The 18233-nt window shown below is 43.3% G+C and overlaps 1 protein-coding gene across 1 annotated transcript; it reads right to left on the reverse strand.

The window, feature by feature from the left end:
- Positions 1–1058: 1058 nt before the first annotated feature.
- Positions 1059–12530, reverse strand: PP2D1 (protein phosphatase 2C like domain containing 1). The gene is made up of 3 exons (XM_004588377.3): positions 12380–12530; positions 9216–10279; positions 1059–1906 (listed from the first exon to the last, which is right to left on the reverse strand). Exons 1-3 carry the CDS (start codon positions 12400–12402, stop codon positions 1059–1061), a joined length of 1935 nt encoding a protein of 644 aa, XP_004588434.2. The 5' UTR covers positions 12403–12530.
- Positions 12531–18233: the final 5703 nt, after the last annotated feature.

Here is an 18233-nt window from a genome sequence, read left to right on the forward strand (position 1 = left end):
AGCATTTTTAGGCGATTCTGGGCATATTTATGCTTACAGTATTCAGGCAAATAGTCACTTTTCTTATTATCTATACTTAAAGTATACTTGCACATTTTAATAAATTAACCACAAGAAATATCTCTGGAGGATGGGGGGAGATGATCTTTAGAGGCATCTAATTTACAGCCAGTCCTGTTATTTTTTAAAGCGGATTTTTAAAAGTCAAATGGAACCCCATCTCATTTTAGGGACATGAAGATTGATCAGTGCAACTTCCTGGGTAGTGTTCTCTGCAGGCGTGAGCTCGTCCCATAGAAAAGAAACCAGGTGTCTGTGATTTCTGTCTTGTCCCTGCTGGCTATTGCAGAAGTCTGGTTTGGGGCAGGGAGGGAGCCTTTGGTCCCTTGGACATAATACATACAGTCAATGCACTAACAATTATGGACATTTAAACTTGATTATTTTAAATTGGATCTTCAGCTGTACTGTAAATAGGGTACTGCAATGTAGTCTCCGTATATGTTTATTACTTTTCTGTAATATTTAATAAGAGTTGCTTAAAGTATACAAAATGTACAGTTACTAAAATATCTAACTTCTCTTTCCCCTTTGAAAAGAAGGGGTTCCAATTGTTCTTACATGAGAAGAACCATAATAGACAATATTCCTGTAATTTGTAACATAAATACCGCAATGTTAGTAACAATCTTGCAACCTTGTTTTCCAAAGTTCATTTTATTTTGATCAGTTCAGTATATTGCACTAATTACTTTAGGTATTTTCATTATATGAAATCTACCATGTGTCAGATGATTTAATCTAAGTGTTGGACTGCTAGCAGAACTTGTAAATTACAGTCATTCAGAATTAGGAACAGTTCACCAGTGTTTAGTTTTATATTGAGGTGCTCAGGTTGGAATAAAGTGGTATAAAAGCCAAGTGTTGTTTTTCTCTTTTTTTGGTTCAAAGCAGTGAACATACATAAATGGCACTCTATAAAGTCACTGTTCGGTTTTCTTTACTGCGCTCCTGAACACTACTTGGTGTGGTGTTGATCTAGTACCCCAGTATCTGGCTCACTGAATCCTTGTCTGGCATACTGTGCTATTCTGGATCATTGGAGCTGCTTTATGTAGGAAGTCGTCACTAATTCCATTGAGAAATACTACCATAACGGTGATGTTGTCCCTGGAGCCAGCGCTTAGAGCGGCGCGGACAAGCTTTCGGCTGACGTGCTCGGCTGCGCTGTCGTAGAAGCTCCCGGTGCCTGGTTGCTTGTCACTGTCATGACCACCATCTGTACAGCTTTCCGCTTCTCCCTCTCTGTCAGCTTCAGGATTAGTCTTTTCTGGTGGAAACGTTTCCCCATTTTCGTAATTATGTTTGGGATATTCTGAATGTTTGAAACTGGACAAATCATTTGAATCTGTGGTTGACACACGTTCGTTAGTTTCCAGCTTACACTCAAACAACACATGGATGTGGCCTTCCGATGCGGTGGTGCTGGGTGCGCTGACTGGAAAAAGCAGAGACTTTATGGGTGGTTGACATTTGTTTTGCATGGTGGAATCGTGTGTGTCCTTATACATCTGGAATTCTGTTATTGTCAGTGCAATGACTTCCTTCTTATCCAAAACTTCCCAAAGTCCATTAGTAGCTAAGATAAGGAATTGACACAAATCATCCACAGGGACAGAAATAGTTTGAGGTGCTGGGATAAAAAATTTTTTCAGTCTGAGATTTCCGTGAAATCCAAGTCCTCGAGTGATTTCTATTTCTCCTTCTAGGAGCCCGTATGGTTCATTTGAAGTGATTACTGCTCCATTCTGAAGAACTCTATTTCTTTCATTTGTGTTTCGTGTAGTGTGTTCTTTGGTCAGACAAAAACCTTTTCCATTTCTGCACAAGACTGCTTGCACATTGCCTAAAAAGTTATTTAGGAAAAAAAGAAAGTTATCCCAAAGACTTAACAGACATTTGATCAAAGTATCCAGTTTACTAGTTGTGTGATTAGTGCCAAGAAAAGCACAGGCCTTGTGGAGGTACCTCTTTAGAATATGTGCAGCGTTGACTGGTACTAGTACTGGACAGTCCATCGTAATCTAGATTTCAAACTAGGAAACCAGTTTTTCTACGTTGTTAAACAACTTTCAGTTTAGAAAATGCAAGACTACTTCAGAAAGTACACAAGATGGAATTGTCTTGAAGCAAAAATTCATAATTTTTGTGTATTTTCTGTGAATTTTTGAAGTTTGTACTGTACTGAATTACAGATAAAAACATCTACATTAATTTCAATGTTTAATAAATTAATAAACTAGTTCTGAATATATTAGTGAATCGTTGAACTTTCCTTCGTGACCAGCAGCATATTTAAACAACTATCTCAATATAGAATTTTTTTTTTAACTCAGATGTTAAGACTGAAAGTATTTAGTTCATGGTGTTGGAAAAATTGTTAGTTGTATTGCACTTCTATAATGAATGGCCGAAGCAAAAAGTAATCAGCCCTCAAAAGAAAAAAATGTTAACTAGTGTGAAAGTCATTTAAGTGGAGCCAGCATTACATTTAATCCCTTGGTTAAAACAATACTTCTGTGTGAGTTGTAGTTTGGTCATGGTTCAGTGATGTGTGCTTCAAATATTCTAACAGCAAGGGATAGCTAGAACTTCCTTTGAGTTAGGGGTTTTTCTTTTAGTCAGGAAAAAGTGGTTTCATTTTGTTAGAAATATGTAATTGTTCTGAGGTGGAGTTAGTAACGTTTAAAGATAATCTTTGAAAAAATTATCGGGTCCAGCATGATAGCCTGGTAGCTAAATCCTCACATTGCAAGCACCAGTATCCCATTTAGGTGCCAGTTCTAGTTCCAGCAGCCCTGCTTCCCATCCACCTCCCTGCTTGTGGCCTGGGAAAGCAGAAGCTGGCCGAAGCCTTGGGACCCTGCACCACATGGGAGATGGGGAAGAAACTCCTGTCTTCCAGCTTCAGATCCGCTCAGCTTCGGCCATTGCAGCCACTTGGGGAGTGAATCAATGGATGGAAGATCTCTGTCTCCTGTTCTGTATATCTGCCTTTCCAATTTAAAACATTAATTTTTATTTTTATTTGGAAGGTAGATTTTTACAGATAGACGGATAAAGAAGGTCTTCCTTCCGCTGACTCACTCTCTAGATGACCACAACAATGAGCTGAGTTGATCTGATACCAGGAGTTTCTTTCCTGGGTGCAGGGTCCCAAGGGCACTCTGCTGCTTTCTCAGGCCATAAGCAGGGAGCTGGATTGGAAGTAGAGCAGCCAGGACACCAACCAGTGGCCAAATGAGATGCTGGCGCTGCAGGCTAATGGGGCGCCTGTTATAGCACTGTGCAGGCCCCGTCAACATTCTATTTCAATGATAAATTGAATAGCTAAGCAAAATGTCAACAAAGAAATAGAATGTTTGCATTCTCTAAAATAACTCGTGCTGATATTGCTAAACTATAAACAATGCTGTAATATGATGACACTACACAATGCTCATAGAAAAAAATAATGGAATTGAGAGGGCAGCTCCAGTGACCATGTCCCCACAGAGATACAAATGTGAGCAGGAATATATACACAGATGGCCACCTTCACAAGAATTAACAAAGCCAGCTGAGAGATCAGAATGCCTCGTCATATCCCTAAGAAACGGGTCTGGCATTGAGTCACAGCAAGTTGAGCTGCCACATGCACCTGGCAAAGCAGCAGACGGCCCACGTGGTTGAACCCCTACCACCCACAAGGCACACTGGGTGGAGTTCCTGGTTTTGCCCTGGACTAGTTATGGCCATTGCAACCATTTGGGGGTTGAAACAGCCCATGGAAGATCTTTTCATCTCTTTTCTATATTAAATATATATATATTTAAAACAGCAGCTGCCTCAGCCACACCTCCCCCAACTCTAAGGAGTGTGGCACCAGGATGCCTTGTGCATGGAAGGAGACTGGAAACCAAACTGATCGCTACCCTGCAGACTCTGCCCTGGCGTGTCCACTGACGTGTAGGCTGAGAATTTAAACTCCCATTGCAAGCAGCCTCTGCATCTCCTACCCCAGTAACGTGCAAAAAGTGAAACTGGAGAGAAGCCGGAACAGGAAGCTTAGGAGCAAGCCTGTGGGTTGGGCCTAGCCGCAGCACCTGATAGAGTCCGAGGGCCACCTCCGCAGTGGACAGACCGTCCATCCGTAGCATGATAAGCTTTGGTTCTATTCCCAGGCTGCGCTGGTCTTAGTGGGATTAGCCCTCTGGATATGATAGAGCGTTGTAGAATTCGTGGACATGGGATAAGAAGTCTGAACCCAAGGAAAAGCCTTTTCAGACACTAACCCAGTTCACAACGAGTTCAACAAATTCATCATACACTCGGGACAGAGCTGTGTCTGAGAAGTATTCTTAGTCTGATCAGTAAATACACATCAACGCAGGGCTTTGGGGCAAGCTGCAGCTTAGGGTGCTATCTCTTGCTGAAACATCAAATGTATCCATAGAACATCCACAAGATCTCTGTGACTAATGCTTCAAAAAGCAGATGATCCTGTACACCAACAAGGATTGAGAACTTCCAGGGAGGGACCGGCATTGTGACAGAGAGGGTACGGGATTCTATATGAGCACCAGCTTGGGTCCAGGCTGCTCTACTTCTGATCCAAGCTCCCTGCTAATGGCCTAGGGAAAGCAGTGTGAGATAGCCCAAATGGCCGCGTGCCTGACACAGGTGGAAAACCCAGATGAAGCTCCTGGCTCATGGTTTCAGCCTAGCCCAGCCTGGGTCGTGGAGGCTACCTACAGCGTGAATCAGAGGATGAAGAGTTCTTCTCTGCCTCTCCCTCTCTCTGTAACTCTGACTTTTGAATAAATGAACAAATATATTTTCAAAAAAATGCAAAAAGAACTTTCAGAGAACTATAACCTTAATCACAGAGCAAAATCAGGTGCCAAAAACCAATCATCTAGGAAATAAAATTGCCAAATTCTTAGATGAAGATTTCCAGGTAGCTGTTTTAAGGAAATAGTAAAATTCAAGAAAACAGAGAATTCAATCTGAGAGAGATTGGTTTGAAAGAGGGAAGTAATTAAACAGAACCAAGGAAGCTTTTCAATTGAGAAGTGAAATTCAAACTGTGAGTTAGGGGGCCTGTGCATGGCCCAGTGGCCTGATCCTCCACCTTCAAGACTGCGATGCTTCCTACCCAGCTCCCTGCTTTTGACCTGGGAAAGCAGTGGAGGATGACCCAAAGCCTTGGGACCCTGCATCCATGTTGGAGACCCGGAGGAGGCTCCTGGCTCCAGATCGGCTCAGTTGCTGCCACTGCAGTTATTTGGGGAGTAAACCGGGGGAAGGAAGATCTTTCTCTCTATAACTCTGCCTTGCCAATAAAAATAAGCCTTACCCAAAAAAATTTTAAAGAAAAAAAGCAAAAGACCTCAACTAGATGCTATTTACAAGAAATTCAGTTCCCCTTTAAGAACACATGTAAACTAAAAGTGAAAGAGTGGTGCAAGCTATTCTATGCAAATACGAACTAGAGCAATGCAAAAGCGATTTTGCTTGTATGAGATAAAACAGATTTCAAATAAAAAGCAGTAAAAAGGGATCAAAGACATCATTAGATGATGATAAAGAGTTTTAATATTTCAAGAGGAAACAACACCTATAAATATATATATGTATATATATATATGTATATATATATACCTAATTGGTGCACTCAAGTATATAAAAAAATGTATATTTTTAAAAGATTTATTTATTTTTATTGGAAAGTCAGATATACAGAGAGGTGAAGAGACAAAGAGGAAGATCTTATGCCCAATAATTCACTCCCCAAGCAGCCGTAGCGGCTGGAGCTGAGCCAATCCGAAGCCAGGAGCCAGGAACCTCCTCCAGGTCTCCCACGCGGGTGGAGGGTCCCAAGGCTTTGGGCCATCCTGGACTGCTTTTCCAGGCCACAGGCACGAAGCTGGATGGGAAGCAGGGCTGCCAGGATTAGAACAGGCGCCCATATGGGATCCCAGTGCATTCAAGACGAGGACTTTCCCGACTAGGCCACAGCACTGGGCCTGCAAATATATGTATTTTTAAAATAGAAAGTATTGATCCTTCATGAGTGTTGGGAGCTCCTGGAGTGGTAGCAAGGTGGCCCCAGGCTACTGGTAGGCAACGGCCTTGTGCTTCAGGGAGAAGAACTTGAGCAGCACTGGCCCGGGAATATCGTGCTGTCAGACGGGCAGGCAGACGAATGATAGGATCAGCAGGGCCTCAGCCGCCCCCACTCACTTCTCAATCTCTCCCCTGCCCCAGCAGACCTGACATACGGATAAAACAAATATTAATAAACCTAAGAGTGAGAGAGAGAAAGAGACTTTAACGCAGTAATAGAGGGGACTTTAACATGGGACACTTTCAAAATCGGACAAATCATGTAGAAAGAAAATCGATCAACAGTAGAGTTAAAACAGACCCTCAAGGAGGGCATTGTGGCACAGTGGGTTAGCCCACTACTTCAACATTTGCATCCCATATCTCAGTGCTGGTCCAAATCCTGGCTACTCTTTGGAGTACCTCTTATACACTGGGAGGAAACTGACAGTGGCTCAAGGGCTGAGGCCCCAGGCACTCAGGGAGGAGAGTTCCTGGCTCCAGGCCTTGACCTGGCAGCTTGATTGTTGGAGGCATCTGTGGAGTGAACAGTGGGTAGACGAGTCTCTGCCTTTCAAGTAGATGAAAATAATAAACACTTTTAGAACCCTGCATTCTCCATCAGTTGTACCTAACAGACAGTTATAGAATCTTCCATCCAAAATTCACTCTTCTCAGCAAAACATGGAAGATCCTCCAGGATAAATGATATATCACAAACCAAACCTCCCTAAACTTAACATAACAGAAGCTCACATCAAATGTTTTTTCTGACCCCTCGCAATAAAACTAGAAATCAGTAACAAAAACTTTAGAAACTATACACATACATGAAAAGTAAATAAATCACTCCATTTAATAAAGTGGTTTTTTTTTGTTGTTGTTGTTGTTGGAAAGGCATATTTACAGAGAGAGGTCTTAATCTTCTGGTTCACTCTCCAGTGGCTTCAACAGCCTTAGCTGAGCTGAGCTGAGCTGAGCTGATCAGAAGCCAGGAGCTTCTTCTGGGTCTCCTACACGGGTCCAGGGGCCTAAGGACCCGAGACATGCTCCATGCTTTCTTAGGCACAAGCAGGGAGCTGGCTAGGAAGTGAAGACACAGGGACATGAACTGGCACCTATTTGGGATCCCAGAGCAGCAGGCAGAGGATTAGCCTCATGTACCACCACACTAGCTCAGGTCATTGACTCTTGAACAACCAAGGGAAGAAATCAAAGAGGATTTTTTTTCAAATCTTTTCAAATTAAAATTGAAATACAACACTCCAAAATGAATGGCATACAACAGAAGCAGTAAGAGGGAATTTTATAACAATGTTTGAATTACAGAAATATTTTAAATAAACAACTTAGGCATTAGAAAAACAAGAATCAATTCAATTCTAGAGTCTGGCACTATGGCTCGATTGACTAATCCGCCACCTTGCAAGCACCTTTCCAAGTGTTCATGTTCTCAATGTAAACTCTGTGCTAGCAATATCAAGACATCGCTAGATGAAGAGAGTTCTTAAAAGACTGAGTGTAGAAATTGTTCTGTGCTCAGTGCTCAATAAGCTAACACTATCAGTAACAATAATTCCATCTATGAAAAGGGTAGTGGAATCCTACTTCGGCATCTCCCGGAACTCAGCGTGACTTGGACAAAACAATTTAACTTATAAGATTTCCAACTTGGAAAGCTCCTAGGCTGAGACCTTGTTAGTACAGCCGCTTCGTGAAATAAATCGGAAAAGAGAACAGACTGCTAAATTGTAGAGAAAAAAATGCATACTCAGGAAACTGAGGCATGAATTATGTAGCATTCTCTCTGAGACTAAACTGATACTACTTGGTCAGTGAGTATCACAACGGTCTATTGCAAATATATTCACTATTTGAATAACTGAACAGTTTGAGTAACTATACTAATCATCAAAAACTTTCCCTTCTATGTAAAAAGGAAGTTATAAGATTTTTTTAAATTTTTTGTTTGATTGCAAACTTATGTAGCATCTTTGCTTTTCAACTTCACGAACAACTCTGTTCCTACCCCAGCTGGGAAATAAAACTTTTGGTCACATTATTTCATATCTGTGCCTCTCTAAAGAATAACTACATTTTTGTGTGTGCCTATAATCTCCATTTTTCTTAAAGATTATTTTTCTTTTTTTTATAAAGTTTTTATTATTATTATTGGAAAGCTGGATATACAGAGGAGAAGAGACAGAGAGGAAGATCTTCCATCCGATGATTCACTCCCCAAGTGAGCCGCAATGGGCCAGTACGCGCTGATCCGAAGCCGGGAACCAGGAACCTCCTCCGGGTCTCCCACACAGGTGCAGGGTCCCCAAGCTTTGGGCTGTCTCGACTGCCTTCCCAGGCCACAAGCAGGGAGCTGGATGGGAAGTGGAGCTGCCGGGATTAGAACCGGCACCCATATGGGATCCTGGGGCTTTCAAGGCAAGGACTTTTAGCCGCTAGGCCATGCTGCCGGGCCCTATTTTTCTTTTTTTAAGATTTATTTTTAATGAAAAGTTAGATTTTACAGAGAGAAGGACAGACAGAGAGAAAACTTTTCCAGCGGCTGGTTCACTCCCCCAGTGGCCTCAAAGGCCAGAGTTCAGTTGATCCGAAGCTAAGAGCCAGGAGCTTCCTCCGGGTCTCCCACACAGATGCAGGGTCCCAATTCTTTGGGTCAACCTCAACTGCTTTCCCAGGCCACAAACAGAGCTGGATGGGAAGTGGAGCAGCCAGGACACGATCCAGCACCCATATGGGATCCTGCTATGTGCAAGGCAAAAACTTTAGCCACTAGGCTACTGTGCCAGGCCCTACAATCTCTTTTTAAACTGTGGTTATTTAGGCCCAGCTTCCTAACACTCACCTGGGAGACCTGAACTGGGTACTAGGTTCCTGACTTTGACCCAGCCCAGCCCCAGCTGTTGCGGGTACTTATGAATAAAGCCAGTGGATCACCAATTCCCGTCTGTCTCTCTGTCACTTTCTGTGTATCTCTCTGCCTTTCAAATAAAATAAATTGAAAAATTTTAAATGGCAAGGTGTTACACAGTGCTGTTCAATGTACGTACCAGTGTTGGCAATGTGTAACACTCCAGAAACTAGCTGTGGCATCGTCGGAGAAGAGGAGCTGTCAGCCGGCTCATCATGGTTACTGCTTCCTTTCCAACTCCTTTGCACGTGAGGATTCTTAATGCTGCCCTCCAGTACACAGGTCACGGCAGAACAGCCGCTCCATCGAACCCTGGACACCTCATTCCTGCCGAGACGTAACAGTCTATCCATTCTCCAAAATGCTTTTGCAAAGGCTTTGTGTATGTTCTCATAGTCGTTCTTCAGCCCTCTCGTCCTTTTGTGAGTGGAAGAGAAGAGATCTTCAAGGGCTGTGTATTCTTTCCTGAACACGGTATGAAAGGAATGGATCATTTTTTGTTGCTCTTGCGTCATCTGGTAGGATGGATCAAAGTTGGACAGCTGATGGAGAAACAAAACTGGGAGCTCGGTTGCTGCCAAGTCTGCTGCTGCAGCACCATGACATCCATCAAACAACCCAAAAAAGCACACATTGGGCTTATTGCCAAAATGATTCAGTACAGTGAATTTGTCATTCATGTCATGCCTCCATGTAGAATTCATGTCTTCACAGATAGCTACTCCTTTAATTAACAGATGGCAGACTTTGTGAGAGGTTGTGGAGCTCCTGTCTGTGCTATCCAAAATCTTATAGTATCCTGGGATTTGTTTCTTCCTGAGTAGCTCAAAAGCATCGTTGATTATCTGTAGGATTTTCTCACTGAATATGAAAGAGGACATCACTTTAGAAATTATAAACTGTCTGTGACTAGCAATCGCGAGGAACCACGGCATCTTTCCACCCAGCCACTGGAAACCCAAAGTCGCCAGCGCCACGTGTTGCTTTTTATGACCAAAAGCACCCCGTATGTCAATTTCCTGCTTGCATGTGGAGCAGGGGAATGTGATCACGTGGTCGGAGGCCGATTGCTCCTCGGCATCTTTATTCTTTTTTGAGAATTTGGCTTTTTTCTTTTTAGAAGACCTTTTCCTGAGTGAAAGATTCACATCTGAATCAAATATTGATTTCCTTAAATTCCACTTCCTTTGTTTCCAAAACACTCTGCAAAGAGGATAAAAAAAAATACACGCCAGGAGTATTACAATAAGAATTTCTATAAATGGGCCCTTCAAATTACAACTTTCTTTGACCACTGACAATGTTACATAGGCCCAGAAGTCAATAAAATAATTTTCCTTACCGTGATTGGACCCCAAAACACATACTGAATATGGAACAGGTCATGCCAAAACCAAGCGGAAGAGCAGAAAGAAGTGCTGGTCAGGACAGGATTTTCAAGGACTGTATGGAAGAGGCGTGGGCTGAAGACAGGAGAGCAAGTGGATGACGAGTGAAGAGCGGGTCCTTTTTGTGAAATCCTTTCTCTGAGAAGCAGTTAGCACAGTCCGCCGCCCAGGGGACCATTTTTATTTCTTTTTGGAGCAATCTCTAATGCATGACATCTTTCCCAGGGGTCATGAACAAAAAGAAACCTAGGAAAGAGAATGTGCTAGGGACCAGCACGGCTGCTTAGCAAACTCCTCCTCCTCACGTGGTGCTGGCATCCCATATGGACACCAGCTTGTGTCCCCGCTGGTCTACCTCAGATACGGCTTTTTGATTAAGGTTTGGGAAAGCAACAGAGATAGCCCATGTCCTTGGGGCCCTGCACTCACGTACCAGACACAGAAGAAGCTGCTGGCTCCCAGCTCGAAACTGACACAGCTTTGGTCATTGTGGCCATTTGAGGAGTGACCCAATGGATGGAAGATCTCTGTCTCTCCCTCTATTTCTCTTCCTATAATTCTGACTTTCAAGTGAAACAAATAGATTTTTTAAAAAAGAAAAACAATGGTTTAGCTTTGAAGTATTTGAAAATTTGAAGAAAAAAGAATAACTTTAAATATTTGTGAAAATGACCTTTTGAAAATTAGTCAACTTCAAGTCAATTCATATGTAAATGATTCTTGATATGGCTATATTAGATGTCATGCAAGATACGGTCATACCAGTAAGAATATCTGAAGTCTCCATGGAGTTAAAACATCCCAGATATTGAAGAGGTCTTTAAGAATCTTGGTGGTGTTAAGACATGAGCCTATTTAGTAACAATGTGATGATGATAATAAAGGGACTTTGAGCATGACACCCATGCAATGCGGAATCATTTTGTTCCTACATTCAGTACAAAGTATGCAAGATGGAAACTGAAAGAATGTTCTTTCTGTGTCCACATCCCCTTTCAACTTACAAATTCTGGTTCCAGTAATAATTAAACACTATCTTTCCAGATCTATCGAAATCTTTTTCAGAAACTATAAGTGGACTCACACATTTTGCATTTATTTTAGAATTTGCCATTTCAATCTTTGCTACATCAAGCAGCTATACATCATATAGCTCCGTATACATAGGTATATACACGCGTACACACATACGTACTGTGAAAAGTATAGGCTGGAATTTGGACTTTTTTTAAAATGCCCTCACTTAATGACTAATTTAATTTAATTTAATGAACATTCTAATTCCTCCTAATAGCTTCTTTCTTATCTGTAAGATGCACCGGGTTGTTTATATCAAATGATATAAATAGTGAAGTACACAGCACACACAGGATATGCACGCTATGTGAAAAGTACACGCAGTTACTGGCATGAGGTAAACAAAGTATGATGTTCAATGCAACACTAAGAAGAAAAAAGGACATCAGTGGGAGAGGATCATAATTTTGTAATTGTGTAGTATGCATTTATTAATATGTTTTGGTAAGTTATTTATATTAAGACAGCTATAATCATGTTACATGGGTCCCAGCACGATAGCCTAGCGACTAAAGTCCTTGCCTTGCATGTGCCAGGATCCCATATAGCTGCTGGTTCTAATCCCGGTGGCCCTGCTTCCCATCCAGCTCCCTGCCTGTGGCCTGGGAAAGCAGTCGAGGATGGTCCAAAGCTTTGGGACCCTGCACCTGGGTAGGAGACCCAGAAGAAGCTCCTGGCTCCTGGCTTTGGATTGGTATAGCTGCAGCCGTTGTGATCACTTAGGGAGTGAATCATCGGATGGAAGATCTTCATTCTGCCTTTAGAGTAAATAAATACATCTTTTAAAAAATACATTATCAAGTATTTATTGACTGTTAAAAAAAAAAAAGAACTGTACCTTAGAGCACTGTTTATCTCCATGTTAACTTGCAGACGCCAGCTGTCTTTGCTCTTGCTTTACCCGTTTCCCAGCTCCTCCTGCCAGCCTGAGGGGTGATGGTGGTGACGGCAGGACCCCATGCCCAGATGGCACAGCTCCGTCTGTGGAGTGTCCACACTCTCCCCCGGAACCCTCGTCATGGTTCACTTTATGATTCAGAAGACTGTGAAGCAATAAAGGCATAAGCAATGAAAACCAGGCTAACAGACTCTAGAATTGGTTATGCTGAAAACTCCATTTCCCCAGATCTCTTCTCCTGTGCTGCTCCACATTGAAGTTGGCCGAGTGGGAATCTGGATGGAATTTGGGGAGACGTTGTAGCTGGATGCTGTCATCACCCCATGGCTTCACCCAGAAAGATAGATATATCTAGCAGGCTTCAACTTGCCTTTGCCACACTTTGCCCTCAGCTGGCCCTCTTGACTGCAGGCCTTGGTAACCAGAAGCCGTCCCAGGCTTGTCAACAGGCAACTCCGAGATCCACAGGGCAAACACTTCTATACTTTTTACATCTTTCGCTTTAAAGTCACACTTCTGCAGTGAAGTCCCTAGTTTCTCAGACTGAGATTTTATTGATCCTTTTTTTAAAAAATTATTTGTTTTTATTGGAAAATCAGATATGCAAAGAGGAGGAGAGACAGAAAGGAAGATCTTCCAACTGCTGGTACACTCCCCAAGTGGCTTCAACAGCTGAAGCTGAGCCAGTTTGAAGCCAGGAACCAGGAGTTTCTTTTGGGTCTCCCACCTAGGTGCAAGGTCCCAAGGCTTTGGGCTGTCCTTGACTGCTTTCCCAGGCCACAAGCAAGGAGCTGGATGGGAAGCAGAAAGCTGGAATTAGAACCGGTGCCCATATGGGATCCTGGCATGTGCAAGGTGAGGATTGTAACCGCTATGCTACCAAGCTGGGCCCCAGATGAGGTTTCTTTGGAGACCCCCTCCACTCTCACCCCCACCTCCTCACCTTGTCCCCCTCAACATAACCTCTGTAGGATCTGTGGTCTAACTAGGAAGTATCTGAGTCAGTTGTTGAAGACAGTGCCCATAGGGCATGCCCAGATGCGCATGGGGAATATGGCAGTCTATTGGAGTCTAAAGAAGACATAGCAGATGATGGAAGGCAGAACAAATTGGACAACTCTCCCAGGCAAGCGTTGACAGCAAGTATCTGGGCGATTGGAGACTCTGGGAGGACTATGTCAGCCAATCGACTTTGGCAGGATTTCCTCAACCTTGGAGCAGTGCAATCAACAGCATTTCAGAGCTATCAAAACCATTTAAGCAGCTCCCCCGGAGCATGCTCCACACTGGAGACCCGAGGATGATGACATCGGGTGTCTGCCCCCTAACCCCGGGCACTGATGCAGTTAAGATGCTGGGTGTGGCTTCTTCCCCTCTCACCCTCCCTTCCTCAGAAACAGGAAGAAAAAGAAAATTGAGACCAAATCAGCTCATCCACTTTTCCCTATTCCTCAACCCTTCCCACCCTAATCAGTGGTCCACACGGGCATGTATGCTTCTCAACTGTGTAAAACTCATCAAAAAGAACATTTTTATAAAAGTGAAAAGATGAAGGAAAAAATTAGGCCATTAGCTATTGTGAGATAATTTATTACAGATAAAACAGTTTTTGAAGAAAAATGCATATTAAGAAAGCTACCAAGAACATGAAAGACGATGTGAATAAACGCGGAGACGTGCCTTGTTCTTGGAGTTCCAAGCTTAATACTGCAGAGATGTCAACCCCAAAGGGAGGAAAATAAACCCAGCCTAGATGGAAGACATTTTCCAGTCCATCTCATGACAATCCTCTTGTCCATAGTACATAAAAATACAAATATATAAATAATGGAAAGACAAATGTTCCTTAAGAGGCACAAAACTCAAGATTCACAAAATACGATTAATTAAACAATAAATGAAAACTGACTACACCTTACTTATAACCGGGAAGATGCAGGTTTAAATCACGTTGAGGGGATTTCTGCTACCCGCCCTAATGGCAGGTGCATTAGAGTCAGATCATCGCAGTGTGGGTGAGGATGGGAAGCCATGAGAACCATCAGGCATCTCACAACTGACGGAGAAATACTGATACAATCATTTTAGAAAGCAATGTATAAGCATATGGCAGATGCGAACATGACTTCATTGGAGAATTGCAAACTGCAACAATAAGATAGCATTACACATCTTTTGGAACAACTGATCCCAAACATGTTCAACGGCAAATGCTGGTGTAATTATGTGGAACCCCAGGGAACCCCCATTCATTGCTGGTGATCATGCCCAATGGAAGTCACTTTGCAAGAATGTTTGGTGCTGTCCTAACAATTGTGCTCCTTACTTTTTTGGTGGATGAGTTGAAAACATAATTCACACAAAAAACTGCACAAAAATGTTTACTCATAATTGCCAAAACTTGGAAAAATCTAAGATGTTCCTATGTAGATGAATTTATATACAATAGAACACACATACACTATTATTCAGTAAAACATATACATGCAGTATTATCTAATAAGAAAAATTATTTATAAAGCCACAAAAATATGTGAAAGAATATTAAATGCACATCAATAAGTAAGAGGAGCAATCTAAAAAGGCTACACGTATATGATTGCAAGAATGGAATATTCTGGAAAAGGTAGTCTTGTGGAGACAATAAAATGATCAGTGGCTTCCAGAATTGCAGGGTAATTTTTAGGGCACTGAAAATGCTTCTAGATGACACTGTAAAGGCAGATAATTGCTGATGAGAGTCCAAAATGACAGAGTCACTTCAGAATTCTGCTTGGCAGCTTACTGCTCTGGAATACAAAAAGCACCCCCCCCCCCAAATTTGAACTACAGACTTTATACTGAAACAGGGAGTAGAGTTATGGATGGTAGGCATGCTGCCAACCCCTGAGGACATGAGGAGAATCAAGATGGCAGCACGGGATGCAGACATGTTTGGGATGAATCATTAAGGTAAAGCATAGAGAGCTGATTACAGGATAAGATAGGGGTCAGGCAGTCAACAGGGGGGTGTCTGGAGATCCCCTGGACAGAGGGAAGAGGCAGAGAAGGTGGAGAGGTGTTACAGGGAACAGAAAACCCACCAGCTGCCGGGGAGCTGTATTCCGGACTCCAGCTACAACCAGGGACCCAGCAGCAGCCACGGATGGACTCTCGTGGCAGCCAGGTGGGAGCTTAGGAGGTGAAGATAGGCTGGGATCGGCCAATCCTGAACCAGTGGATGGAAATCTGGCCCAGCAGTGCATGGAAAGGGAGCGGTGAACTCTGCAGGGCAGACCAGTGGCAGGTCAGTGCTGGCGGTACAGGGGTCGAACACTGGAGTGGGCGTGTTTCCGGCTAGTCACGCTGGGCTGATCCCACGGGGAGACAGTGCCAGCTTCATGTCCTGCAGGATCTGTGGGGTCCCTGGATCGGAAAGCCAGCAGCCCCAGCTCTCCGGCAGTGCCCCACCGGGTGCCAGCTTGTGTGTCTAGTTCAGTACCACTGACAAACTAGTTATCTGGGACAGTTGGCGGCTTCCTAATCCAGGACACTGATTAGACATAAAAATCGACTAGCAGGCCTGTAGGTAATACATCTTACAAATCTGCACTAAGGAGAAGAATCTGCCAACTTGCAATGTCAAAAGTTACAAGAAAGCTGGGGGCAGTTGTAAGTGCTTTGCCCACAATGTTCACATCTGTAAAGAGATGTTAATAACACATACTACAGATGAGAATGCTACGTCTCTGGAACATGTGTTAACTGGGCTGCACTACATGGCAGATTGGGAATGAAACCCAGCAGTGTTGATTTATAAGCAGGTGACTTTTTGTTAGTTCAGGAATGTGGGAAAAAATACATGTATTTTGGACAAACAGGCAAATCAGTGACTTACTTTCCTGGGAAGTCGATTTCATATGACTTGAACTCTGACGTTCAAACACATTCATAAATCTCATTTTCACTCTTCTTTTTTGCTTTTGGCTGCTACAATAACATTTTTGGCTTCTCATCCTCCCAAGGTCAAGACAACCAAAAAATACACAGATCAGTGGAATGTTGGTAAGACTGGGCAGTCATGAATGTGAACCTGACCGATAGGCTGCCCTGCTTGATTTAAAGCTCCCTGTCGAATTCAGGTTTCCTAAGTGTTTCATAAGGAAGATGGCAAACGTCAAGGTGGTGGCACCAGCCTGGCAGAAGAGAATGTTCAGTGTCACTTGGGCATGTTTTGTATTCCTTTCGGCACTGTCTTCTTGGTCAGCACAGAGATTCTGGCACAGGCTGTCACCGTGTGAGGACTTGAGGGCCTGTGACAGGGAGAAGGGAGTGGGTGGTTTGCTGACAGTTCTTACAAACACCCCAGTGTGTATTGATGGCAAAAACACACAGAGCAAACACACAGAGCATGGCAGCAAAGAGCAGAGCCCAGCTCCATTCACCCCCCAAGCCCAGGACCAAGTGCTTCTATTCTGTTCGGAGGAACTGCGTCCGCGGCCAGCTGCGGCTCCATGCCTGGGCAAGTCACCTGCCTGCCTGCTGAGGAGGAAGGAAGGAAGGAACAGGGAACAATGAAACCCTTGTCAAAAGCCAAGGATTTTCGTGGTCTTTTATTTATTTTTTGTTCTCTCTTAGTTTATTTTCTAATTGTGTTACTCTTCTGCTTAAAACCTTTCAATAGGTCATCTCCTTTTTTCTAGGATAAAAGTTCAAAGTCCTGATGTGATGAAAAGGCTCCGGAGGGCCTGCCAAAGCCTGGCATTTGAGTGCCCCCTTTCCCCCACTTTCTTTGAACTGCCCGATCCAGTCTCCTCTGTGGGTGGCAAGGACCCGGTCCCTGCTCACCCTTGTTTTGTACGTGTTGTTCTCTCTACCTTGAAAGCTTTCCCTTCCACTGCCGACCAGTTAATTCTAACTCACTTTTCATCTTTCGGTTAAACTCAAACTCCCACAAGCTGAACTTCAATATCTTCAGAAAGGTGTTTCCTAGTTCCTCGTACAAACCTTCTACCCTGTATCAAGTGCACCGCTGAGGAAGCGTGGCCTATGGTGACGTTTCTTGGGATACGTTTGTGTGACGGTGAAGGTTCCGCAGGCCTCAGTCGGCTTCCTGCTGGCCCTTTAAACCTCTCTGTCAAGGCATGGTTTGTCTGCCATATGGCGTAAGTTTCATGAATATTCTCTAAATAAACTAAAGAGGCAACCAAAGAAGTGCTTAAGCGGTTAAATCTTATGTTGATCAGTTTAGGGGTTGTTTTGTTATTGTTTTTGTTTTTATTCAAGAGGCAAACACAAAAAGAGAGAGAGAGAGATAGCGCTTCCACTGGCTGGTTCACTCAACAAGTCAGGACTAGGTTTGGCCAAAGCCAGACAAAGATTCAATCTAGGAGTCCCAAATGGGTATCAGGAACCCACCCATTCACCCAAAGGATCAACCACTGTTTCAAAGATCTTCACTAGCAGGAAGTTGTACCTGGAGCCACAGTTGAGTATTAACTCATGTACTCCAACAATAGCGTGTGAACATCCTACCTACTAGGGCAAACATCTACCTTCGAATTATTTAGTTCTTAGTGAGGGAGTAAGGAATATTATGAGGAATATTATGATGTTTTTCCTTTCTCCTCAGTTCTCAGCACTGTCTTAGTTCAGAAGCGTGTGTTCCAGGAAACAGCACGTCGTGCAGCACAAAGGAAGCAGAGCATAGTGTCAGAATCTCTCAGACTCTGCTGAGACCTTGGCAACCAAGTGTTCTGAACTTTTCTTTAGAAGGCTCATTTATGGGCCCGGCACGGTAGCCTAGTGGCTAAAA

Source organism: Ochotona princeps, chromosome 30 (genome assembly GCF_030435755.1).
Source record: "Ochotona princeps isolate mOchPri1 chromosome 30, mOchPri1.hap1, whole genome shotgun sequence".
Lineage (NCBI taxonomy): Eukaryota > Metazoa > Chordata > Mammalia > Lagomorpha > Ochotonidae > Ochotona > Ochotona princeps.